At 41.1% G+C, this 27,948-nt stretch overlaps 1 protein-coding gene across 1 annotated transcript in view; it reads right to left on the minus strand.

Moving 5' to 3' along the window:
- Positions 1 to 22,466, minus strand: part of LOC139463568 (neuronal acetylcholine receptor subunit alpha-7-like) — a 29,431-nt gene extending 6,965 nt beyond the window's left edge. The window contains exons 1-3 of the mRNA XM_071244841.1: positions 22,297 to 22,466; positions 3,582 to 3,721; positions 2,775 to 2,819 (exon numbers count right to left, since the gene is read on the minus strand). Coding sequence (XP_071100942.1) covers positions 2,775 to 2,819; positions 3,582 to 3,721; positions 22,297 to 22,345 — 234 coding nt within the window. The 5' untranslated portion in view covers positions 22,346 to 22,466. The remainder of the gene's footprint in view (positions 1 to 2,774; positions 2,820 to 3,581; positions 3,722 to 22,296) is intronic.
- Positions 22,467 to 27,948: the final 5,482 nt, after the last annotated feature.

The raw sequence follows: 27,948 nt of genomic DNA on the forward strand, positions 1-27,948 counted from the left end.
GTCTTTGTAGCTCGTATATCAACACCCACCATGTGTGTGTTTGTAGCTCTTATATCAACACCTGCCACGTGTGTGTGTCTTTGTACCTCGTATATCAACACCCGCCACGTGTGTGTTTGTAGCTCTTATATCAACACCTGCCACGTGTGTGTGTCTTTGTAGCTCGTATATCAACACCCACCATTTGTGTGTTTGTAGCTCGTATATCAACACCCGCCATGTGTGTGTTTGTAGCTAGTATATCAACACCCGACTTGTGTGTCTTTGTAGCTCGTATATCAACACCCACCATGTGTGTGTTTGTAGCTCGTATATCAACACCCGCCATGTGTGTGTGTTTGTAGCTCGTATATCAACACTCGCCATGTGTGTGTTTGTAGCTCGTATATCAACACCCGCCATGTGTGTGTTTGTAGCTAGTATATCAACACCCGCCATGTGTGTGTTTGTAGCTAGTATATCAACACCTGCCATGTGTGTGTTTGTAGCTCGTATATCAACACCCACCATGTGTGTGTTTGTAGCTCGTATATCAACACCCGCCATGTGTGTGTTTGTAGCTAGTATATCAACACCCGTCATGTGTGTGTTTGTAGCTAGTATATCAACACCCGACATGTGTGTGTTTGTAGCTCGTATATCAACACCTGCCATGTGTGTGTTTGTAGCTCGTATATCAACACCCGCCACGTGTGTGTTTGTAGCTCGTATATCAACACCCACCATGTGGGTGTTTGTAGCTCGTATATCAACACCCACCATGTGTGTGTTTGTAGCTAGTATATCAACACTCGCCATGTGTGTGTTTGTAGCTCGTATATCAACAACCGCCATGTGTGTGTTTGTACCTCGTATGTCAACAACCGCCATGTGTGTTTGTAGCTCGGCAGGTGTTTGAGTGTGTTTGTAGCTCGTACAGCAACACCCACCATGTGTGTGTTTGTACCTCGTATGTCAACAACCGCCATGTGTGTTTGTAGCTCGTCAGGTGTTTGTGTGTGTTTGTAGCTCGTACAGCAACACCCGTCATGTGTGTGTTTGTAACTTGTATATCAACACCCGCCATGTGTGTTTGTAGCTCGTATATCAACACTCGCCATGTGTGTATTTGTAACTCGTATATCAACACCCGCCATGTGTGTGTTTGTAACTCGTATATCAACACCCGTCATGTGTGTATTTGTAACTTGTATATCAAAACCCGCCATGTGTGTTTGTACCTCGTATATCAACACCCGCCACGTGTGTGTTTGTAGCTCTTATATCAACACCTGCCACGTGTGTGTGTCTTTGTAGCTCGTATATCAACACCCACCATTTGTGTGTTTGTAACTCGTATGTCAACAACCGCCATGTGTGTTTGTAGCTCGTCAGGTGTGTGTGTTTGTAGCTCGTCTGGTGTGTGTGTATTTGTAGCTCGTATATCAACACCCACAATGTGTGTTTGTAGCTCGTATATCAACACCCATCATGTGTGTGTTTGTAACTCGTATGTCAACAACCGCCATGTGTGTTTGTAGCTCGTCAGGTGTTTGTGTGTGTTTGTAGCTCGTCAGGTGTGTGTGTGTTTGTAGCTCGTCAGGTGTGTGTGTGTTTGTAGCTCGTATATGATCAACACCCGCCATGTGTGTGTTTGTAGCTCGTATATCAACACCCGCCATGTGTGTGTGTTTGTAGCTCGTCAGGTGTGTGTGTGTTTGTAGCTCGTATATGATCAACACCCGTCATGTGTGTGTTTGTAGCTCGTACCAGTTTTAACCATCTATACTGCGAGATCAGTTTTAACCATCTATACTGCGAGATCAGTTTTAACCATCTATACTGCGAGAGCAGTTTTAACCATCTATACTGCGAGAGCAGTTTTAACCATCCATACTGTGAGAGCAGTTTTAACCATCCATACTGTGAGATCAGTTTTAACCATCCATACTGTGAGTGCAGTTTTAACCATCCATACTGTGAGAGCAGTTTTAACCATCCACACTGTGAGATCAGTTTTAACCATCCATACTGTGAGATCAGTTTTTACCATCCATACTGCGAGAGCAGTTTTAACCATCCATACTGTGAGAGCAGTTTTAACCATACATACTGTGAGAGCAGTTTTAACCATCCATACTGTGAGAGCAGTTTTAACCACCTATACTGTGAGAACAGGTTTAACCATCCATACCGTGAGAGCAGTTTTAACCATCCATACTGTGAGAGCAGTTTTAACCATACATACTGTGAGAGCAGTTTTAACCACCCATACTGTGAGAGCAGTTTTAACCATCCATACTGTGAGAGCAGTTTTAACCACCTATACTGTGAGAGCAGTTTTAACCATACACACTGTGAGATCAGTTTTAACCACCCATACTGTGAGAGCAGTTTTAACCATCCATACTGTGAGAGCAGTTTTAACCACCTATACTGTGAGAGCAGTTTTAACCACCTATACTGTGAGAGCAGTTTTAACCACCTATACTGTGAGATCAGTTTTAACCACCCATACTGTGAGAGCAGTTTTAACCACCTATACTGTGAGAGCAGTTTTAACCATCTATACTGCGAGAGCAGTTTTAACCACCCATACTGTGAGAGCAGTTTTAACCACCCATACTGCGAGAGCAGTTTTAACCACCCATACTGTGAGAGCAGTTTTAACCACCTATACTGTGAGAGCAGTTTTAACCATCTATACTGTGAGAGCAGTTTTAACCATACAGTGGCAGCAGTGACAATAGTGTAATGATTTCTACCCGGCACCCAGATGACATGACGTCACTTACCACTGTGAAGTACCCGGATATTGAAAACGTCTGCGTGCGCGTTACCTGAAACAATGAATAAGAATAACACATGACATGTATTTAACACAATGTGTCTATCATTGGTCGCATGATACTCAAAGTAATTTACAAACAATTCAATACTTTACTGTTCAAAAGGCCACAGGCACATACACAATTGTGTTACACAAGGGGCCGGTCATTTATTTTAGGGAAGGGTGGGTCAGTGAATCAGGGGGTGGTCACCAAAATGTATGACACTCTGCTACAACACCATGTTTTCAGACGAATCATGGTTTTGCCCCCGATTCACAAATGGCAGAAAACGTTGTTGCCGACGTAGCGGCGAGCGGTATGCCAGGGCAACAATTCTTGACCATGATCGGTATGAGGTGGTCGTGTCATGGTGTGTGGGGCGGTATCACACATGAAAGGCGAACTGATTTGGTTATTATGAATGGATACTTGACTGGCCAGCGATATGTTGACGGAATTAATTGTCCGACCTGTCGTTGCTCTATTCGCTAGAATTATCGACTGAATGTTTGAATTGTAAGACGACAATGCCAGACCACATCGTGCCAAGGTCGTAGCCGATTATCTCCGACGAGAAGGCCTACAGACATTGGACTGGCCCGCAACATGGTGGACACACCAGATATTGATCTACACACCGAAATTACTTTTACAGACATATATCGTCATAACACCTTCATTATCATTTCATCAGTTCCCATATCTTTTCTCGGGAGTAGATACTTTCGGTCCTCGTATCAGTGTGGCTTTACCGCTAAGTCCTTGACCTACCAGTTGGTTTATGGTGAGGAGGTTGAAGACGAGGCTGATGGAGGTGACGCCGTCGGGACGACTCTTAAGGGAGTAGTTGGTGAGGAGGTCCGTCCGCAGCTGTGTCTCGTTACCGAGGTTGTAACTAGACACCCCTGTAACTGAAACAAGTGAGCGAGTGAGGGAGACTGACATCATCTTTAGGAACAAGGTGAGTGAGTGAGTCAGGGAGACTGACATCATCTTTAGGAACAAGGTGAGTGAGTGAGTGAGAGAGACTTACATCATCTTTAGCAACAAGGTGAGTGAGTGAGTGAGAGAGACTTACATCATCTTTAGCAACAAGGTGAGTGAGTGAGTGAGAGAGACTTACATCATCTTTAGGAACAAGGTGAGTGAGCGAGTGAGGGAGACTGACATCATCTTTAGGAACAAGGTGAGTGAGTGAGTGAGTGAGGGAGACTGACATAATCTTTAGGAACAAGGTGAGTGAGTGAGTGAGAGAGACTTACATCATCTTTAGCAACAAGGTGAATGAGTGAGTGAGACTTACATCATCTTTAGCAACAGACACATACATGTCATACTCGATAGGCGACAAACAGAATGATTGTCAATCTCACAAACTATACTAAGAACAATATCTAACGGGACCCCCGAATTTAAGAAATGACATGTGACAAATTGACGTCGTGGAATTCAGTCTTCCTAGTAAATTCAATATATTGGTTCATGCCCCATGAGCATCAATGCCGGAACGACATCTTCTGGACATATTAGATATCAGACGGTTGATCGTCGCCCTTGGCACCCTTCGCCATTCTTCTCGTAAGGTTTGCTCAAGTTGTTGCATATTCTTGGAACGCTGAGGTTGGCCGCAAACCATTCTGCCCAGAACATTCTAAAGATGTTCAATCTCTGATCTCTGATCTCTGATATGTGTGGAGATCTGGCTGGCTAGGGCAAGGTTGTGACACTGTGCTGCCCAAGACAGTCGACTGCAACACGAGCTCTGCGAGGACGTGCGTTGTCGTCCTTGAACTCACAGTTCTGACCTACGGGGTCCGATGACCACGGGACGTAACATTTGGTCCACATTACTTTAACCGGTCATGTTCCATTCTACCATCTTCCGATCTGTCGTGTTGACGTATGTGATGCTAGCCGAGACCATGATGCCACAACCCTACCTATCGTGCGCCGGATAGTGCCCCCTTCCACGCCGCCTCCTAACACGTTGTCTACCCTTTGTAAAGCGTAAATATAACCTCGATTCATCAGAAAACATGGTGTGTGTCCAATGCCGGTGTTGACGACCTCCAAACTACAATTCCACTGTTGTCTGAGGCGCCTGTGTGCTACAGTCAGACGCGGTCTTGATTTCAAACCCATAGTTTTCAACCTGTTTCGTATCATTGACGTCGAAAGTCGGATTCCTGTGACAGCCCTGACGTTGTCCCTCACTGAGTCATGGTGTCACACTCCTAGATTTACCAACATGTCTGGCAACTGCATTCTGACTGACTAGCTTCAATCATGCCTACTGCACGAAATGTTTCATTCTCTGCCATGTGCACATTTGGAGGCATGTTCCTTCTTTGTACCCGATGAATGAACCACGTGGCTGTGACGTTTAGTGGACCACCGAGGACCGCATGGTCTCCTTGTGCAGTGTGCGAAGTAAGAGGGAGTTTGCTGTCGGCGTTCTGCACCTGTGTCTCGTGCAACAAAGGTGGTCATTTCATTCTTATAGCTAACATGGCTGAAGGGTTCCCTTTAATATTGTACCTAGTATATCTATAAAATGATGTTTGTTTGTTTGTTTCTAGTTTAACGCGGCTTGTAGATATCGAGTCAGGGCCGGACATTTCGGTGATTGACATCATGAGCATCAATCCACGCAACTGGGATACGATGACATATATTGACCAAGTCAGCGAGCCTGACCACCCGATCCAGTTAGTCGCCTCTTACGACATGCATAGTCGCCTTTCACGGTTGTTTGGTTGGTTTGTTGTTTAACGCCGCACTCAGCAATATTCAAGCTATATGACGGCGGTCTGTAAATAATCGAGTCTGGACCAGACAATCCAGTGATTGATATCATGAGCATCAATCCACGCATTTGGGATCGATGACATGCACCCGATCCCGTTAGTCGCCTTTTAGGACAAGCATAGTCACCTTTTACGGCAAGCATGGGTTGCTGAAGACCTATTCTACCCCGGACCTTCACGGGTATTTTATAGAATGAAGGACGGGGGACACATATTTCATTGAGTCACCTTGTACCCACCCCACACAGACATCGATGTATAGATCTAGGGTTGTGGCATCGAGCTGTGGCACAGTCTGTATTCTCAAATAATGACTATGTGTGGTTTGAGTCACACGGAGAGCCAGGTTATTGAAGGCTGCAAATGTCAATTGTCACGAAACTAGAAGATTAAAGCCGCAGTCTGGATTCTATGTTTGAGACCCGTGTTTGTTGGACATCTAACAACATAACGGGTTGTATGTTGAACGATGTTGTTTCATGGAAAACGCAAATATTTCTAGGTTGCTGGGGACATGCCACGTTTTCCCATACACATTTAGTTTATTCCACTTGGATGGTGTTTGTTTGAGTTAATTGGATAGCATTAACAGCTTGAGGGATATAGTTCCCAGATGGGGGCTACTGCGAGGTGCGGCGTTTCCTGTAAATATACCACGACATTGAAGTACTAATTGATAGTTGATATCATTAACAGAAAACTGAGATTTAGATCGCTGTATATTGACTGAGTAATGTTTTAACGCTGCACACCGGACAATGAATGAGTGAGTGATTGTTTCCTAACGCATGACCATGACTCAACCGGTGTCATCGCATCACCACGACCATGACAACACGACACCCGGTGTCATCGCATCACCACGGCCATGACAACACCCGGTGTCATCGCATCACCCCGGCCATGACAACACCCGGTGTCATCGCATCACAATGGTCATGGCAACACCCGGTGTCATCGCATCACCACGGCCATGACAACACCCGGTGTCATCGCATCACCCAGGCCATGACAACACCCGGTGTCACCGATGTCACCACGGCCATGGCAACACGACACTGAAGCTGTGTAATGGCTATCTCTCCTACTGTTTGGAGGGAGGGCGGCGCGTCCACCACAGCATGGTAACCTCCTGTCACAGATAAAACCAGCACCAAGCCTTTTAATGTGATCATATATTTGTCCATTAAAGTTTTTTGTGTAGTGGGGTGTTTCATTGTGATGTAGATGTGTGTGAGCGACAAGATCTAGATAAATAAACACACATGCACTTAGCTAAACTCACACAAACACTTCTAAACACATGTACACGCGTGAACACACCTACACCGACCTACACCATGTGCACTTGTAAACAAACATACACAGACGTAGATACACATGTACACGTGTAAACAAACATACGCAGGTGTAAACACGCATGTACACGTGTAAACACACATACACCGATCTAAACACACATGTAAACAAACATACGGCGATCTAAACACACATGTACACATGTAAACAAACATACACCCGTCTGAACACACATGTACACATGTAAACAAACATACGTAGGTGTAAACACACATGTACACATGTAAACAAACATACGTAGGTGTAAACACACATGTACACATGTAAACAAACATACGTAGGTGTAAACACACATGTACACGTGTAAACACACATACACCCGTCTGAACACACATGTACACATGTAAACAAACATACGTAGGTGTAAACACACATGTACACATGTAAACACACATACACCCGTCTGAACACACATGTAAACAAACATACGGCGATCTAATACACATGTACACGTGTAAACAAACACACACCCGTCTGAACACACATGTACACGAGTAAACAAACATACACCGATCTCAACACATCATCCATTTTTATGTTTCTAGCAGCGATATAGCTGTAATACTGTTAAAAGCGTCGTTAAACCCAACTGACTCACTCACTATAGTACCGACAGAAGTTCTCTATAGTATAGTACAAGCTCTCTATAGTATAGTACAAGCTCTCTATAGTATAGTACAAGCTCTCTATGGTATAGAAACAAGCGCTCTATGCTATAGACACAAGCTCTCTATAGTATAGTACAAGCTCTCTATAGCATATTACAAGCTCTCCATAGTATAGTACAAACTCTCTGTGGTATAGACACAGGCTCTGTATGGTATAGACACTAGGTCTCTATAATGTAGTACAAGTTCTCTATAGTATAGTACAAGCTCTCTATGGTATAGTACAAGCTATCTATGGTATAGTACAAACTCTCTGTAGTATAGTACAGCCACAAGCTCTGTATAGTATAGTACAAGCTCTTTATAGTATAGTACAAGCTCTCTATAGTATAGTACAAGGTCTCTATGGTATAGTACAAGCTCTCTATGGTATAGTACACGCTCTCTATGGTATAGACACAAGCTCTCTATAGTATAGTACAAGCTCTCTATAGTATAGTACAAGCTCTCTATGGTATAGTACAAGCTATCTATGGTATAGTACAAACTCTCTGTAGTATAGTACAGCCACAAGCTCTGTATAGTATAGTACAAGCTCTTTATAGTATAGTACAAGCTCTCTATAGTATAGTACAAGGTCTCTATGGTATAGTACAAGCTCTCTATGGTATAGTACAAGGTCTCTATGGTATAGTACAAGCTCTCTATGGTATAGTACAAGGTCTCTATGGTATAGTACAAGCTTTCTATAGTATAGTACAGGCTCTGTATAGTATAGTACAAGCTCTGTATAGTATAGTACAAGCTCTGTATAGTATAGTACAAGCTCTCTATAGTATAGTACAAGCTCTCTATGGTATAGTACAAGCTATCTATGGTATAGTACAAGCTCTCGATAGTAAAGTACAAACTCTCTATAGTATAGTACAAGCTCTCTATAGTATAGTACAAGCTCTCTATAGTATAGTACAAGCTCTCTATGGTATCGTACAAGGTCTCTATGGTATAGTACAAGCTCTCTATGGTATAGTACACGCTCTCTATGGTATAGACACAAGCTCTCTATAGTATAGTACAAGCTCTCTATAGTATAGTACAAGCTCTCTATAGTATAGTACAAGCTCTCTATAGTATAGTACAAGCTCTCTATAGTATAGTACAAGGTCTCTATGGTATAGTACAAGCTTTCTATAGTATAGTACAGGCTCTGTATAGTATAGTACAAGCTCTGTATAGTATAGTACAAGCTTTGTATAGTATAGTACAAGCTCTCTATAGTATAGTACAAGCTCTCTATTGTATAGTACAAGCTCTCTATAGTATAGTACAAGGCCTCTATAGTATAGTACAAACTCTTTATATTATAGTACAAGGTCTCTATAGTATAGTACAAGGTCTCTATAGTATATTACAAGCTCTGTATAGTATAGTACAAGCTCTGTATAGTATAGTACAAGCTCTCTATAGTATAGTACAAGCTCTCTATAGTATAGTACAAGGTCTCTATAGTATAGTTCAAGCTCTCTGTGGTGCATACACTACCGTATCCCCGTTATCACTAATAAAACATAGAAAGCACCCCTTTTTTAAATTACCTACAGGGGGGGGGGATGGCGGTGGTCTAAATAAGAATACTGAGTAATAGATTCCATAAACTGATGTGTATAACATATAAAAAGACTTTCAACTGGTTAAATCAATGTCTGAGTGCATTCAGGTGTAACCGAAGTTGATGGCACATTATTATGGTAAACATAAATGTTTGGCTTCTATTGTCAGACTAATTTGACCACGTTTGAAAATCTTTAAATATGCAGAATGTGATTCATTCATTCATTCTATTCGGTATTTCACCAGGGAAAACAACGCCCTCTAGTTGATCAATGATGTATTAGTGACGCGAGAGCATTACACATTAGCTCACATCCCATGCCACTATAGACGGTAAATATCACAGTCGAGCTCCATTATTGCTATTTAATTGAAATCTGATACAATTTTCATTTCAATACTGTTATTGTTAGATGATGTATCTCGCCGCTTGCTGGTAAATGTCACCACTGTTCTCAAAACACTGGGGTTGGGGGCTCAAGGTACACTCACGGTTAATCTGTGGATCGAATAGTCACGGTGCAAGCACAGCTCCCTGGTGTAAGCAATGAAGCATGACCAAGGCACGTAGACTAACTGGTGTGGACTGTTTATATATCTACGCCTTGTATATACATGGTGAAGCCTACTACTGTGCTGGTATGTGGCACATGCCCAGATTTGACCTCATTCAGTGAATGTTTATTTGTGTCTTATTTGTGTTATGATCTTAGACGGGTGTCATCACAATCCTGGCCTACGTCGCTACACTCGTATTACAAACTACTGTCATTTCTCACAAGGGACGTACTAACAAATAAGTGTACATGTTTTGTTTTCTTTGAGGAATTTCTCCGTGTAAAACAAGGAATGTAAGACCTTCGATGTCGCACGAAGCCCAGTCCAACGAAGGGGCATGCATTCCAAAACTGGTTGACCCGTGAAGATTCGGGGTATGATAGGTTTTCAGCAACCCATGCTTGCCGTCAAATGCGACTATGCTTGTAAGAGGCACCTAACAGGATCGGGTGGTCAGGCTCGATGACTTGGTTGATGCATGTCATCGTAACCCAACTGTGTGAATTGATGATCATGATATCAATCACTGGATTGTCTGGTCCAGACTCGATTATTTACACACTGCCGTCATATAGCTGGAATACTGCTGAGTGCGACGTTAATCAACAAACCAAACAAATGCAAACCAAACTGGTTAATATAACATTTTGTGATGCAGTGCTATGCCTATGGAAGCCAAGATGGGGCATTGTCTCATTGTCGCGTTTTGGTTAATTTTGACACCTTTTCTGGTTTATTTTTGTAAGGACGACACTGCGACAATGCGACAATGACAATGCGACAATGACAATGACAATGCGACAATGCGACAATGACAATGCGACAATGACAATGACAATGCGACAATGACAAAGACAATGCGACAATGACAATGCGACAATTCGACAATGACAATGCGACAATGACAATGCGACAATGCGACAATGACAATGACAATGCGACAATGCGACAATGACAATGCGACAATTCGACAATGACAATGCGACAATGACAATGCGACAATGCGACAATGACAATTCTCTTCTAGAATTTCATATATACCAGACAATGTATTGTGTTGATATTTTATTTACACAAAGCAAGACTTTCTGACCTTGTCTCACTCTCGTGTGCCAGAAAAGACGGAACTGAAAATATCCAGGCCGTTTGAGGCTGTTTTGTAGATACATTGCTAATCAAGACTTGACTTTCACTCTGTGTGAGTTTATTGTGATATGAACTTTTACAGAATGAGTGTCAAAGTGTATGACCGTCGGAACTTGCTGTCACGTGTGGTCAAGGAAGGAACTCAAACACCCTATTCCTCCTCTGCTTCTGGATAGCCTGTCACTTTTACAATAAAAACGTTTGTTTAAATGTGTTCGTGAACACCACAACATCTTCTACTACATCCTGTTGACTCACAATCATTCTTGGCGCGGACAACCCCAGACATGTCAATGGTTCGGTTACAGATACAAAAGTGTATTGTTGTTCCGACCTCAATAACATAACTATTCTATGTAAGCATCACTACATTACTTGTTTGATCAAAGAACTTTGCATGAGTGACATATCAAATACTGCCACATATAAGGCCAGTATGTTAACTGAGGAAGAAATCTGCCAAAACCATGGATCAGAACTATCAACTTTGGCTTGACTAAAAAACCTGAAGACATGCACATTCCTCTTTTTCACTCCATAAAAGACCATATGAAGAAATATATAGAGGGCAAAGTAAATGTACCACCGAATCTCTGTCTCAAAGATTAACCATAATCTTTTATACGATCTTTATATTCACGCAAGGCAAATAGAATTACGACCATGTGGATTTGAAATACTCAAAGGATTTGCGTGATTTTGTTTGCAATCTCAGAAAAGTACCAAGGTCAATACTGTCAAAAACAATTGTTACAACTTTGTACACCACTATCCCACATAACAAACGTAAGGAAAAACTTCATTCCTTGACCCATGGGGCTTTTGTTACAACACGTGGTGACCACAGATACAGTTACATATATGTTTTTATATTCAGAGGTTCAGGACAAATTGTCTAGCATGAACGCTGATGTCATCTGACCGCGTGATCTGTTTCACATTGAGATCTACGCATATAGATCCAGAGTAAAGATTGGCAGAGAAAGTACATTTCTGCTGATTGGGAATATTCGCCAATCTATCTGTCAACATGTTAACGTTGGTGCTCAAATACTTCCTTAACAGGAAAAATGTAACTGAGGCTGGATTACTTTAAAACGGATCAAAGAAAACCTTAGAACGTACCCATTTACTTTGTGAAAAACTCAGAATGTTGATCAATATAAATTATTATCATGGTCTATATTTTAGTATATATCTTTGTGGTTTAAATCCTATCCCAGCTGTTCGTATGTGGGCAAGGGTGATATTATATGTGGATTATTTGCTTGTTATGCATGGTATAAACTGTCACCAAAAGAATACGAAATGTTTGAAATTATTCAACGTTATTTTTGTAAAAAGATTCAAAGATTGTCTAGAGGCACTGCTTCTGTAGATACCTGAGATTGTTTTGGTTTAATTTCTCTTCCGGCGTTCATTGATCATCGAACGTCCCTGGGAGACTATGTAATAGTGACATTAACTATGTATTTAAAAGACTATTGCAGCACAGACGTGTTCAGTATCAACTCGATACATTTAAAGAAAAAGATGATAAATGTAAAATGTCACCCGTATACCACATGCTTTCGCTAGTAAACAAGTATGAACTTAATAATGATGTAAACATCTATGTTACCTATTCTCATTTCCCCAACAGACATGCATGGGCGAGTCGAGTAAAAGAACAAATTGGTGTTTCTGACCGTAACGTAATTTATACAGAGCTTCATTCAAGAGAAAACCTAAAGTCAATGTTGTTTTGATCAATCTATGCTCAAGTGAAGTCAATGGTCTGTTGACCAATCTTTGCCTAGTGAAGTCAATGGTCTGTTGACCAATCTTTGCCTAGTAAAGTCAATGGTCTGTTGACCAATCTTTGCTTAGTAAAGTCAATGGTCTGTTGATCAATCTCTGCCTAGTAAAGTCAATGTTGTTTTTCCAATCTATACCTAGTAAAGACAATTTTGTTTTGATAAATCTATGCCTAGTAAAGACAATTTTGTTTTGATAAATCAATGCCTAGTGAAGTCAATATTGTTTTGATCAATCTATGCCTAGTGAAGTCAATGTTGTTTTGATCATTCTATGCCTAGTGAAATCAAAGTTGTTTTGATCATTCTATGCCTAGTGACGTCAATGTTGTTTTGATCAATCTATGCCTAGTGAAGTCAATGTTGTTTTGATCAATCTATGCCTAGTGAAGTCAAAGTTGTTTTGATCAATCTATGCCTAGTAAAGTCATAGTTGTTTGGCTCATTCTATGCCCAGTGAAGTCAATGTTATTTTGATCAATCTATGCCTTGTGAAGTCAATGTTGTTTTGATCAATCTATACCTAGTGAAATCATTGTTGTTCTGATCAATTTGATTTTATGTCTCTACACAATAAATGTTTTTTTATAGTTGCTTATTGGTCTATCCAAAATACCGTCATCTAGAAAAGTAGCAGTACATAACAATTAGTTTGCTAAGTTTGGAAATACGTCTCCGTTTATCTGATGTTTTTGTAGCGTCTCCTGTCAGTTGTGATATAGGGTGTTCAGCATGAGCTATGTTGATGCGAGTGATAGCCATTGCCATGCTATTATCATTATAAGGAAATTTAAAGAATCTACCGTTTCCTATATGAGCTCTAATCTACACTAACGAAAACATTTACCAAATCAATGAACAGTTAAATGTTTGGTATTTCTCATGCAATCGGCATGATCCAGTATATCCAAATATTATCCCAAACTATTGCCGCTACTATTCATAGGAGATTTCATGATATATTTAGAGTGTGCACAATATCGTTTTTGTCATCAATCTTGTCAGCTTCACACGTGCTAGTACCCAGTACTTGGTGGCGTGGAACAACTCGTGTCGACTTCATCTCGCCATCTTGTCTTTCTTATTGTCTGTTGTTTTTTTGTTTAACGCCGCACTCAGCAATATTCCAGCTATACGACGATATTCTTTAAATAATCGAGTCTAGCACAGATAATCCAGTGATTGACATCATGAGCATCGATCTCCGAAACTGGGATACGATGACATGCATCAATCAAGTCAGCAAGTCAAGTCACCCGATCCCGTTAGTCGCCTCTTACGACATAGTCTCCTCTTACGACAAGTATAGTCGCCTGTAACAACAAGCGTGGGTTGCTGATGACTAATTCTCACCCGAATGTTCATGGGGGTCAAGCATGGGTTGCTGATGATCAATTTCTAACTCGGATCTTCACGGGGGACAAGCATGGGTTGCTGATGACCAATTCTAACTCGGATCTTCACGGGGGACAAGCATGGGTTGCTGATGACCAATTCTAACTCGGATCTTCACGGGGGACAAGCGTGGGCTGCTGATAACCAAGATCTCTACCAGGTGCATTTCTTATTGAATTCTAGAAACAGTTGTTCATCTCTGTTGAATCAGACTTACAGAGAGTCTGTATCAACCTGGTATTGGTCAATAGATTCTTCAAGAAATCTTTGATCAATTATTCGTATGTTTGTCGGCGTTGTTCTGAAGCCTGTACTCGTTGCATTTCACATAATTTCCAACAGGCACAAACTGTTTAATGATGGGTTCCTGCCTCACCTCCGGCTGCATCAGTTGTCAAGGTTACGGGATACAAACACATTGTAACCTGGCTTGTTTGATTGGACTGGTTCGTCTCCAAGAATAGTTGTGTCCGCACTGATATTTTTCCATGGATCAAATAAACTGGTGTCTTTGATATATTATATAATTTGATATCTAGTCTTTGCATTGTTTAGCCTTTTGTAAGTGTAAAATTCAAGGTAAGTTGTGTTCAACGCAGTAATGGTCGCCAAACAAAGTACACATTCGTTTTACTGGATTGAATAGTTTGAACGATGAGTTGAGTATTGAGTTAGCGGTGTGGACACACAAGACTTTACATGGGTAGCATGATGACCATTCGTTCATAGAGGAGCTCTCCAACTGGATCAGTGTAGCGGCACCATGCGATCCTCAGACGGCTTCCCAGTAAGAGTTCTCCTTTGGCCTTTGTTAAGTACTCTTGCACGAATTATATGAATTACCATTTCAAAAGTAGAGTAGAAACTATTTGGCTGTAGAATATAAAAATGTGGACAAATATGTAAAAAGTAATGCTTCAACGTGGCCATTACGTGAGTAAAGACGTCATATCGTCGGTTCTTCCAAGTCGGGTAAACTCGAATGAACTGCGAAAAACTGTATCGTACATTGTCACATTTACTGTTTTGTCCTGGGAGTACCTGGGCTTATACGACGCGACCACGTCTACCCCTACCTGCCACAACCCATGTAAACATACTGGCCCACCCATCGTGCGTTCACAAGCAAGCTTTATCACCAACAGATGTCCATAACCATACAAAACCGAACCCAAAACCAAAGTCGCTGGGGAACTGCCCAGTACTTGAAGCCGAATATAGTGTACGGTGGTGGGTGAAGTGATATAAGAACACACGGACCTCAGCAAGCGTTTTTTGTATATCAAATACACCAAATATGTGAATTCATAAAGCGAAATCTCATACAGCCGTGTCTGAGAAGATGAATAAGTCTATATATATAAAACATATGGAACATGTATGGTTATATGGGTGCATATACCCGGGGTCGGGGCGGCGACAATGAACCCCTTCTGCTTGGATGAGTAGCTTCATTGACAGCACCGTCAACACTTCCAGGTGGAGAGACGTATACGTCATGAGCTGGAGCTGAAGGGCGATCAGAGTCGCCCAATGAAGGCCAACACAGTTGGGCGTACCAGAGTAGGTAATGGATTGCACGAGGCCATGTACTAACTTATTAGTCCTAATCCAGGGATCAGGTAGAGTGTTGTCTGTTGTCATTGGATGCTCTACCCAATACACTGTAGGTGTATATTATCCCTGCCTGATAGTGTGTATTGTATATCATGCGAGATTAGGCGAGTCACGATGTTTCAATACCGGCAGTTTTGCCATACTATCCGAGCGTTGGTCGGCATCCTACTTGAGTCATATACACACCATGGCGACTGTTAACAATGAATATGATTCATAGACTTCGCTTTTGAGCCTTTCAAAGTCTACAGAAATGGTGTTTTTCGGCGATATTCAGTCCTGGGAACACGATTTTCTCTCTGAACTCTAAAGAGGGCGTAGGCTTTAAACCCACCAAGTTGAATCCAATATGACGCGAGAAATGTTTGGCCACCGAAGTATGGGCATATTTCAATCACATCTTAGTTTCCCCGCAAAGGGATAACAAGGTTATGTGGCCATGACATCTGGTGCTGGCTTTTGAGAATGATATTTTATCATAGGGAGTACAAACACATGAAATGTATTATGCATGTCAAGCGCGCGTCGTCAGCAGATACACATTGTATGTTTCCGATGTACAGGGGAACCATTCGATGGCCGGACATTTCGAGTGTTATATTTCCGGTATCAAATACTCAATAATACCTGTGAATCTTAATACGCATCATAGGTTTATCGCCATGGTCCAATACAAACGTTATTAGCAATAATCACAACTGTGAGTGAGTGATTATGGTTTTACGCCGCTTTTAGCAATATTCCAGCAATATCACGGCGGGGGACACCAGAAATGGGCTTCACAATTTGTACCCAAGTCGGGAATCGAACCCGGGTCTTCGGCGTGACGAGCGAACGCTTTAACCACTAGGCTACCCGACCGCCCCCAATCACAATTGTGAGACGGACAAGAAGTCACAATGCGATGACGTCGTGCATGATACAACGGCTGACGCCATAAGCTCCCATGACAACTGTCTGGTTAACAAAATGTGCAGAAAACAACTAAATCGAACATCCCCATAATCTGAACATGTTTCAACTTAAATAAAGTGCATATGATTGTGCATTAAGTCAAATATGGATAAGATTTATGAGTTTGGATTTCGCCGTTTTTAGCAATATTCCAGCAATATCACGGCGGGAGGCACCAGAAATGGGCTTCACACATTGTACCCATGTCGGGAATCGAACCCGGGTCTTCGGCGTGGCGAGCGAACACTTTAACCACTAGGCTACCCAACCGCCCCAAGGACTGACAACGAACTTGTACAATATCCACATACAATTGTACAAATATACCAAGCTAGGATAAGGGTGACGAGGGCAGTTAACACTTGTGACGTATTGGACGTCAACGTCTCCTTGGCACAGATGGTAGCGTGATGCACTAGTTGTGTTGTGTTTTTAAATGTGTTGTTGTATGACTGATAGTATTTCTCTCATACAGGAAACGGAAGCTGACAATGAAAGTATACCTGATTACAACCATAAACCCTCAACTTTAATCCCAATTAAACGCTAAAATAGCAGATACAAAGCGCCCCTTTTTAAAATATCTTACAATGAATTTCAACGGGGGACAAGGGTCTTTCCCACATTTAGGCCCTAAACACGTTTTACCTGTTAGAACACAATCCTAAACATGTTTAGACCCTAAACGCGTCACACGTATGGGACAAGGAACACGTTCAGGTTTGTATTTAGGATCTTAACTCATGTGTTTACAGTGTATAATGCTAAACAAATACTTCTAATAAAAAAACCAATAAGAAAGATGTATTATTTCGATCTGTCAAGTTTCCTATTAAGCTGCCACTGAGTTATCAACGTGTGACGACTAGTGCAAACACAGGACAGGCCGTTCAGTAACGCTGTGTGTGCCAGCTGTCCAGAGATCCAAGTTTAAAGTTTTCCTCACATTTAATCGGACAACACTTCTGACGGGAACGCTCTGGACCCATAACCAAACAGTTTGCTCAGGGTAATAATCTGTTTTAGGTCACATTGTAATCGTCTGTCCCCGCCCTGCAACATGACACGGTAATAGCACTTCCCACTCATGGTCGATACGATCGTTGTTTGATCTGATTTGTTTGTTGCATGTACTGTAACGCCCAATATCCCGGCCATATGATGGCGGTCTGTAAAAAGTCGAGTCAGGACTAGACAATCCAGTGATTGATATTGTGAACATCGATCCACGTCGTGGGGCGCGATGGCACGCTACCAACCAAGTCACAGGACCATCCGACCCTTTAAGTCGCAACTTCCCACCAGCAGAGGTTGTTGCTGGGGGCCTATTCTAAATGAGAATACCCACAGGGTTGTTTGATTTGAACTTGAAGTGGAATTATGTCTAAAGTTTATGAAAAATGTTCAGTATTTTCAACCAGGTCTTGATTCAACTTGAGAACTGTCGACTATAACATATCCCTGTAGTTGAATTAACGTTCTATTTAGTATTTACGTTTACATTAAAACCATAACTCATATTTCATACTATTAAGTTCTCATATTGGGCTACATTGTCCTGTAGAACATTGTTCCGATCTGTTCGGGAGGAAATTAACAGACAATTTGACACTCGACCAGGTAGACCGTCCCGACATGATCACAGAGTCAACAGGTGTTTGATATTCCAGACGCGTCTACCTGTCATCTGTCGGGCAATTGCCTACCTGAATGTAACAAGTGCGTTGTTTGTTGTTTAACGCCGCACACTCTTCAATATTTCAGCTATATGACAGTGGTCTGTAAATAATAGAGTCTGGACCAGACAATCCAGTGATTGATATCATGAGCATCGATCTACGCAATTGGGAAACGGTGACCCTCCGATCCCGTTAATCGCCTCTTACGACAAACATAGTCATCTTTTACGGCAAGCATGGGTTGCTGAAGACCTAGTCTACCCCGGATCTTCACGGCAAGCATGGATTGCTGAAGACCTAGTGTACCCTGGATCTTCACGGCAAGCATGGGCTGATGAAGATCTATTCTGCCCCGGATCTTCACGGCAAGCATGGGTTGCTGAAGACCTAGTCTACCCCGGATCTTCATGACAAGCTTGGGTTGCTGAAGACCTAGTCTACCCCCGATCTTCACCGCAAACATGGGTTGCTGAAGACCTATTCTGCCCGGATCTTCACGGCAAGCATGGGTTGCTGAAGACCTAGTGTACCCCAGATCTTCACCGCAAACATGGGTGCTGAAGACCTAGTGTACCCCGGATCTTCACGGCAAGCATGGGTTGATGAAGATCTTCACGGGTCGGGTGTAACAAGTGAAGGTGTGGATGTAGCTTCTTTACTCCAACGTGGCAAAAGTGTAAATAAATCAGTCAGTGTCCTATCTACATGGACTACGCTGATGCTTGAATCTGACCATGTCATTATGTCCTGGTGGGGACGTTGACAAATATTGAACGTGGTGGTCGTCGCCAGATCATATAGCCGGGTAGGTGTTGAGGCCCCCAGATTATCCCGATGGATTTCAGTATCTACCCGTCAAGGTGCCGTACTCGGCCCCGCGCCATTAAGCCATCGTAGCGTATAGACTGTCTTAAGTCTATGTTAAAGTATAGGCGTTAAGATCATTTTGTGGAACGGTTCCGTCGTGTTAGCCGTCGACCACGGCCTGTGTGTCTGTGGAGAGTGATGTATGACGGCGGTTGGTCTGCATAACCGATGAAGCTACGTTTGTTCTTCCTTCAACTCATGCAATATGCTCATGTAAAGTTAATGAGTTTAGATCACCGATGCTACCCATGCATTAAGGATGTTGGTTTAAGAATGAAAGCTGTCGTGAAGGGACCGACAGGTGGGTCAGGCAGGACAGCTATCGCATCTCCCCTAAAGACTTTCCTTCGAGTGGGGAGAGGTTCGTTATGGCAACATACTCAAGAGATGCCAGTAATTTAATCTGATCTGTGGAAAGCTACGCTGCCATGTTTTGTATACATTTAAATGAGACTCATCAATATGTATTACTTGGTTCCAAGAATGGATATACGAGAACAACAAACGTCAGTCGATTTCCAGTTACATACAACTAGAACCAGCATTCCACGTGCGAGCATGCGTTGTAAAATGAAGCCGCTTATTTACAAAAACAACATTGTTCCATATGTTCCGTGTTTTCAGTTGAGCAGTTGACTTGCCTTTGCATGTGTTTGTTACGGTGCCACTGGTGGGTCAGGATACGCTCACCTTTTCGCGAACACCCGGTGTCATCTCTATTTAATAGTGATTCATAAACACATTCATGATACAGTCGGAATCGAACAATCGACTCCCTTTGGCAGAGATTTCTTGAATTGATATGGAATGGGGTTTGTCGCTTGCATATTAATTTTAAATATTTATGTTTCGTTATGTTTCTTTACTGAACCGCTTAGTCTTCCGTTAAGGCACACAGTAAACGTACCCCACAGTCTGTATAAGATATGCCGGTAACTTTTTATGTTGCAATTATTTCTCTTCATAACGTAGTCATGCTACCAGTAAGTTATATTGTGATGGTTACAGTGTGTAACCATTGTGTGATAATGTAGTTACAGGAACACGCCTTGTTAATCATGAGTTACAGGAACACACCTAGTTAATTATGAGTTACAGAAACACACCTTGTTAATGAGTTACAGAACACACCTAGTTAATTATGAGTTACAGGACATCCACTTAATTATGAGTTACAGGAACACGCCTAGTTAATTATGAGTTACAGGAACACGCCTTGTTAATTATGAGTTACAGGAACACGCCTTGTTAATTATGAGTTACAGGAACACGCCTAGTTAATTATGAGTTACAGAAACACACCCAGTTAATTATGAGTTACAGGAACACACCTAGTTAATTAGGAGTTACAGGAACACGCCTAGTTAATTATGAGTTACAGAAACACACCCAGTTAATTATGAGTTACAGAACACACCTAGTTAATTATGAGTTACAGGAACACGCCTTGTTAATTACGAGTTACAACAACACGCCTAGTTAATTATAAGTTACAGGAACACACCTAGGTAATTATGAGTTACAGGAACACACCTGGTTAATTATGAGTTACAGGAACACACCTAGTTAATTACGAGTTACAGCAACACGCCTAGTTAATTATAAGTTACAGGAACACACCTAGTTAATTATGAGTTACAGGAACACGCCTTGTTAATTATGAGTTACAGAAACACACCCACTTAATTATGAGTTACAGGAACACGCCTAGTTAATTATGAGTTACAGGAACACGCCTTGTTAATTATGAGTTACAGGAACACACCCAGTTAATTATGAGTTACAGGAACACACCTAGTTAATTATGAGTTACAGGAACACACCTAGTTAATTATGAGTTACAGGAACACGCCCAGTTAATTATGAGTTACAGGAACACACCCAGTTAATTATGAGTTACAGGAACACACCCAGTTAATTATGAGTTACAGGAACACACCTAGTTAATTATGAGTTACAGGAACACGCCTTGTTAATTATGAGTTACAGAAACACACCTAGTTAATTATGAGTTACAGGAACACACCTAGTTAATTATGAGTTACAGAAACACACCCAGTTAATTATGAGTTACAGAAACACACCTAGTTAATTAGGAGTTACAGGAACACGCCCAGTTAATTATGAGTTACAGAAACACACCCAGTTAATTATGAGTTACAGGAACACACCCAGTTAATTATGAGTTACAGAACACACCTAGTTAATTATGAGTTACAGGAACACGCCTTGTTAATTACGAGTTACAACAACACGCCTAGTTAATTATAAGTTACAGGAACACACCTAGGTAATTATGAGTTACATGAACACACCTGGTTAATTATGAGTTACAGGAACACACCTAGTTAATTACGAGTTACAGCAACACGCCTAGTTAATTATACGTTACAGGAACACACCTAGTTAATTATGAGTTACAGGAACACGCCTTGTTAATTATGAGTTACAGAAACACACCCAGTTAATTATGAGTTACAGGAACACGCCTAGTTAATTATGAGTTACAGAAACACACCCAGTTAATTATGAGTTACAGAAACACAGCCAGTTAATTATGAGTTACAGGAACACACCTAGTTAATTATGAGTTACAGGAACACGCCTAGTTAATTATGAGTTACAGGAACACGCCTTGTTAATTATGAGTTACAGAAACACACCCAGTTAATTATGAGTTACAGGAACACACCTAGTAAAATATAAGTTACGCAGACACGCCTATAGTTAATGCTGAGCAGTGAGAGAGTGGGGGATGTTTGATCCTGTAGTCACACTAGGTTGTTCCGGGGCTGTCACGTATCAAGTAACTTAAGTAAGATAGGTGCAACACAGTCATCACGATAGCAAAAGGTAGTCGAACCTGGCGAAGATAAACCAATGGTCGATAATGCGAGTCATATCTGTGATATTTCTGGGTTAAAGCTGACGCAAATAACACATACCCAGCAGCCTGAGACTTCTCGACCCACATGGATCTCGCAATCCTGGGAACCTACTCTGTGCTGTAACCCCCCTGTACTTCTAATCGATCTGGCATCTCATGTGTTGCACATGGAGAGGGTGTTGTAGATAAAGTTTTAACTTACTGTGTATCACCGTGACCAGGAGAAGTAGTAGTAGTCGTCGTGTAGCCATGACGTCCTCTCGGCAGACTGTCCCTGCGCTGAATCACGACAGTCAGCGGTGATTAAATACTCCTCCGATCGACCGTGTATGGTAACCTATTGCAATGTGTGTTGAGACCAATCTACAACGGTTGTTTTGTTCGAGTCAACGTAAAAGGTATGAATAAACTATAGCAGCCATACACAAAAAGACTCGGGGGATTCCACGCGGACTATGGACAAAGCCGCTCTCGTTTACAGCAATACCACGTGATAGTTAATTCGGTTCGCCAGCAACAGCGTGTTATGTCAAGATACGGGTGTTATTCAGTGAGACAATGTATCCGTAATGGACTGGCTCACTTGTGCAACGGGACAGTCGCGTCATCAGATTATGTGGAAGTTTGCAGCTCTCTAATTTACACTCTTTTGGAATTTCATCGGTACATTTTAAAGCTGCGAGGAACTAAATCAGATAATGATTCATGCAAATTGGGCGGCATCAGCAGCAAATAAAAGTATGGATAATGCACCGGCTTCATCAATAAAACTTCCATTAAACTCACTGTTTACAGTATCATTTACAAGTTCATCAATGTATATTACAAATTAAGGATTTTTTTCTTGGGCATCGCACCCACAATATCTGGGCAAGCTCCGTCAAAGACACGGGAAGAGCACCCATTGTACTTGAAAGGGCAATAGTACCCACTGTGTAAACAGTTAAGGTGACTGGATACAGCCTTGTCTGACCCCAGCATTGGATTTAAAGATCTCGGGAAAACCTGCTTCTTCGAACAGCTGTTTTACGTTACTCTACATTTGACGAAGAAGAATGTTGACTTTGCCATGTATGCCATTATAGAAAATGTGACAATTTACGAGCCAGTTTTTCGCAGTTCACCCGCGCTTACCCGACTTGGAAGAACCGACAATATGACGTCTTTACTCATGTAATGGCCACGTTGAAATATTACTCTTCACATATTTGTCCATTTTTTTATATTCCACAGCCAAATTGTTTTCTGATCAATGTTTTCAACATTTACATCGTTTTTGTCAATTTATCGATGTCATCAAATGATTTAGAAATAAAACAAATACCCCGGTGCCGACAAAGCTAATACTCGGTGCCCCATCTTGCTTCAATTGAATACCGATCTTCACAATATTGTAATGTTAACCTAAAAAATTACCTAACGCAAACACTTCAAGTTTGCTCGTACTTTTGAAATGGTAATTCATATAATTCGTGCAAGAGTACTTAACAAAGGCCACAGAAGAACTTCTACTGGGAAGCCGTCTGAGGATCGCATGGTGGGGCTACACTGATCCAGTTGGAGAGCTCCTCTATGAACGAATGGTCATCATGCTACCCATGTAAAGTCTTGTGTGTCAACACCGCTAACTCAATACTCATCGTTCAAACTATTCAATCTACTAAAACGAATGTGTACTTTGTTTGGCGACCATTACTGCGTCGAACAAGATTTACCTCGAATCTGACACTTACAAAAGGCTAAACAATGCAAAGACTATCATATTCTATAATATATCAAAGACACCAGTTTATTTGATCCAAGGAAAAATATCAGTGCGGCCACAACTATTCTTGGAGACGAACCAGTCCAATCAAACAAGCCAGGTTACAATGTGTTTGTATCCCGTAACCTTGACAACTGATGCAGCCGAAGGTGAGACAGGAACCCACCATTCAATACGTTGTGTCTGTTTGAAATTATGTGATGCAGAAATCAGCTGCCGTGCAGCAACCCAGAAGTTGCGTGTTTCTAATACTGTGGTGACATTTTGATCAGTATATCAAGGAGAGCAATACCACTGTACTTATAAGAATTACGAAGATAAGCTTTTTGGAAATCCGCCTCATGTATAAGGGAAGATTATTTCTAATGAGATCTGTAGAACTGGCTACAGCAAAAACTCAAGCTGCATCTATTTCATTCACGTTAGCCAAAACAAATTGTGCTTCTCATATGTTATTCAAGTCTTGCTGTAGACTTTTACAACTTTTCAGATGCCATATATTACTTGGGAAAATGTTTTTATCTTTTTGTTTTTGTTTTTAGCTATTACTATGTATACATATCGCCATGCCACATTATTGGTTTGTATAAATTATCATATCAATACTTGGCAATATATTAAAATAATTGTAGTTTATGCAATTAGTGTCTCAGGCCACATGTCTACATTCCGATACAGAAGAAGAAATCTAAGAAGAAGAAGAAGAAGAAGGTTTTATCAATGCGTCATAATTCTCATTTACAGTGTATAAAATTATGATAACAACATAGGTAAAACTAGCAAAGTGCAGCCTCGTAAGGCTTACGAGACACAAATGTACATAAAAATATCAAATACTATTTAAATAATGTATATACATGTATATACTTGTATAGACACAAACAGATTAAACTAAAAAATAAGTCATTTTTGAGACGCAACAAAGAATAAACTTAATTACATTAATTCATCAATAGATTCCATAGATAGAAACAGTCGTTCGAATTGATGAATTCCTCAGAAAATATCCTACCTCGTCGGTACAAAGAACAGGCGCTTAATAACATGTCCAGATGTCCAGATGTCCGGATGTCCAGATGTCCGGATGTCCGGATGTCCAGATGTCCAGATGTCCGGATGTCCATATACATATCAAACTACCCTTAGATATACACAACACTACCTGACATATACACAACACTACCTGACATATACACAACACTACCCTCACATATACACTACACTACCCTCACATATACACAACACCACATCATATATACACAACACCACATCACATATACACAACACCACCTCACATATACACTACACTACCCTCACATATACACTACACTACATCACATATACACAACACTACCCTCACATATACACTACACTACATCACATATACACTACACTACCTGACATATACACAACACCACCTCACATATACACAACACTACCTGACATATACACAACACCACCTCACATATACACAACACCACCTGACATATACACAACACCACCTCACATATACACAACACCACCTCACATATACACAAAACTACCTCACATATACACAACACTACCTCACATATACACAACACTACCTCACATATACACAACACTACCCTCACATATACACAACACTATCCTCACATATACACAACACCACCTCACATATACACAACACTATCCTCACACGAAGCGTGGTTCATTTCATGATAAAACATCTTAAAACGATTAACTCTGCTTCCCTCATATACATACAACACTCCCCTCACATACATACAACACTCCCCTCATATACATAAACTCTACTCTCATATACATAAACTCTACTCTCATATACATAAACTCTACTCTCATTTACATAAACTACTTTTATATGCATAAACTCTACTCGCATATACATAAACTCTACACTCATATACATAAACCCTACTCTCATTTACATAAACTCCCTTCATATTACATAAACTCATGTATAGTCATGCAGACCCCGAAAGTTTGGCAAGTCTGGATTACTGCAGTATCTGAAAAGTCTCATGTGTGTGCGTGCGTGCGTGCGTGCGTGCGTGCGTGCGTGTGTGTGCGGCTCCGTCGTGTCCCGTGACATTATTACATCATTGCCGGAATAACACTGACTACCTACATTACAGCTGATGGATTACATCGACGCAAGATTGAATTAAATTTGTTGTTTTATTAAGTTGTTTTTGTGATCCAATTCGTTGAATCATATGGGATAATTAACTATTTCAATGACATCTTTTTTAAAGATTTGTGTCATCAACATACAAAATAAACACCCTGCCTGTCTATGTGTTATTCTGTACCCCGTGCCCCCTTTGTGCTTGTGATTAAGTGGTGATTACTGTCTGTCTGTCTGAGTCCAATCTCTATAGTGTCTTACAACGGTAAATGTTTAGTTTGTCCTGTTCTATTATTGAAACGTTGTCATATGACGACAGCAGTCATTAACAGGCAACGCAAAACAGACACTGTCTGACGCCTCTGTTAATGATAAACTTCGACAGACCTTGACGAACAATCGGATTAATTGGTGTTGACTGACTGCCGGCAATGATGAAATAATATGTCCGTCGTTATATACATGCTTCACTAATAGTATTTACTCACTTTATTCTAATTAATTTTGATTAAACATTATATATTAAACATTTTGACACGTGAATTCATATCACTAACATTCACCTTAAGTTACGTGAACATGGTTCATATCAACTAATTAGTAATCGCCTGTCTCTAGCCGTCAGTAACTGCTTATCTGCCGTAATCCGACTAATGCGGATTAGAATTAATTAGACTTAATTAATCCATATAATCTGCCGGCAAAGTGAGAACAAACCTAATAAACTCGGAACATGCCAACAAACTCGTCTCAACAGTAGAATCTAATTAGACCATTATAACTGTAAATACATCACTTGATTAAACCATGAACTGTGAATACAGGTGCTAACTTGTGTTTATTGAACAATGGGTGTGTTACACTATTCTTGTTGACGACAAGGGAGATTATCTGTTAATTCTTGTGTTCAACGAGAAATAATGGTATTGTATTGTAAAAGCAATGTCCATCGATCACATGCGAAAGAAACACACACGTCTGTCTTAGCCGTGATGATGCTGGACGATCAGTCCACGGAAGTATAGTAGTACAGTTAAGCGTACAGTCTGAGGACGTCGGCCGGTCCAGGGACAACTTGTTCTTATTATTTATATCATATGGGAATTATGATTTAAACTAATAATCATTGCATTTGAGACTACGTCTATATGTACACGTATTGTTGTACGCAGTACCAACACGCAACCCCTGAAGATCCAGGTTAGAATAGGTCTTCAGCAACCATGCTTGACGTAAAAGGCGACTGTATGCTTGACGTAAAAGGCGACTGTATGCTTGACGTAAAAGGCGACTGGATGCTTGACGTAAAAGGCGACTGTATGCTTGACGTAAAAGGCGACTGGATGCTTGACGTAAAAGGCGACTGGATGCTTGACGTATAAGGCGACTGGATGCTTGACGTATAAGGAGACTGGATGCTTGTCGTAAGAGGCGGAGTGCGGCGTTAAACAAACCAGTAATTGATTGCACGTCCGCCTCACTGACTCAATGCAATATCCGTGACAGGATAAGTGTAGTCTGTGTGTCCATTGCTAGATTCAAACAGATTGGCAACACAGCGCGACATATTATATGACCATTGTTAGAAAGACCATTATCAGAAATTTCACAACAAGGACAATACATACTAATTACTAATGTCAGTCATAATCAATCAGAATATATTCGTATGAATAAGAGTGAGTAAGTGAGTTGGATTAACGCTGCTTTGAAAACATTATTTCAGTTATACCGCGTGTGTCAGCTCGATGTGGGCAGAAATCCCGAAGTGATGCAGGTTTACCGCTACAGCTCGGCTGGTGCTGACACAGACACATGATCAGGGAGGATGTTGGGTTCGAGGATTTTATGATAAACACCATGGACCCTAGACTAACATCTAGTCTCTGAAAAGAACATATTTTACAGAAACAAAACAGTTGTTAAATTATTGTTATAAAATATAATAAAAAGGAGTC

This window comes from Haliotis cracherodii, unplaced genomic scaffold, assembly GCF_022045235.1.
Source record: "Haliotis cracherodii isolate W230 unplaced genomic scaffold, xgHalCrac1.p SCAF_16, whole genome shotgun sequence".
Lineage (NCBI taxonomy): Eukaryota > Metazoa > Mollusca > Gastropoda > Lepetellida > Haliotidae > Haliotis > Haliotis cracherodii.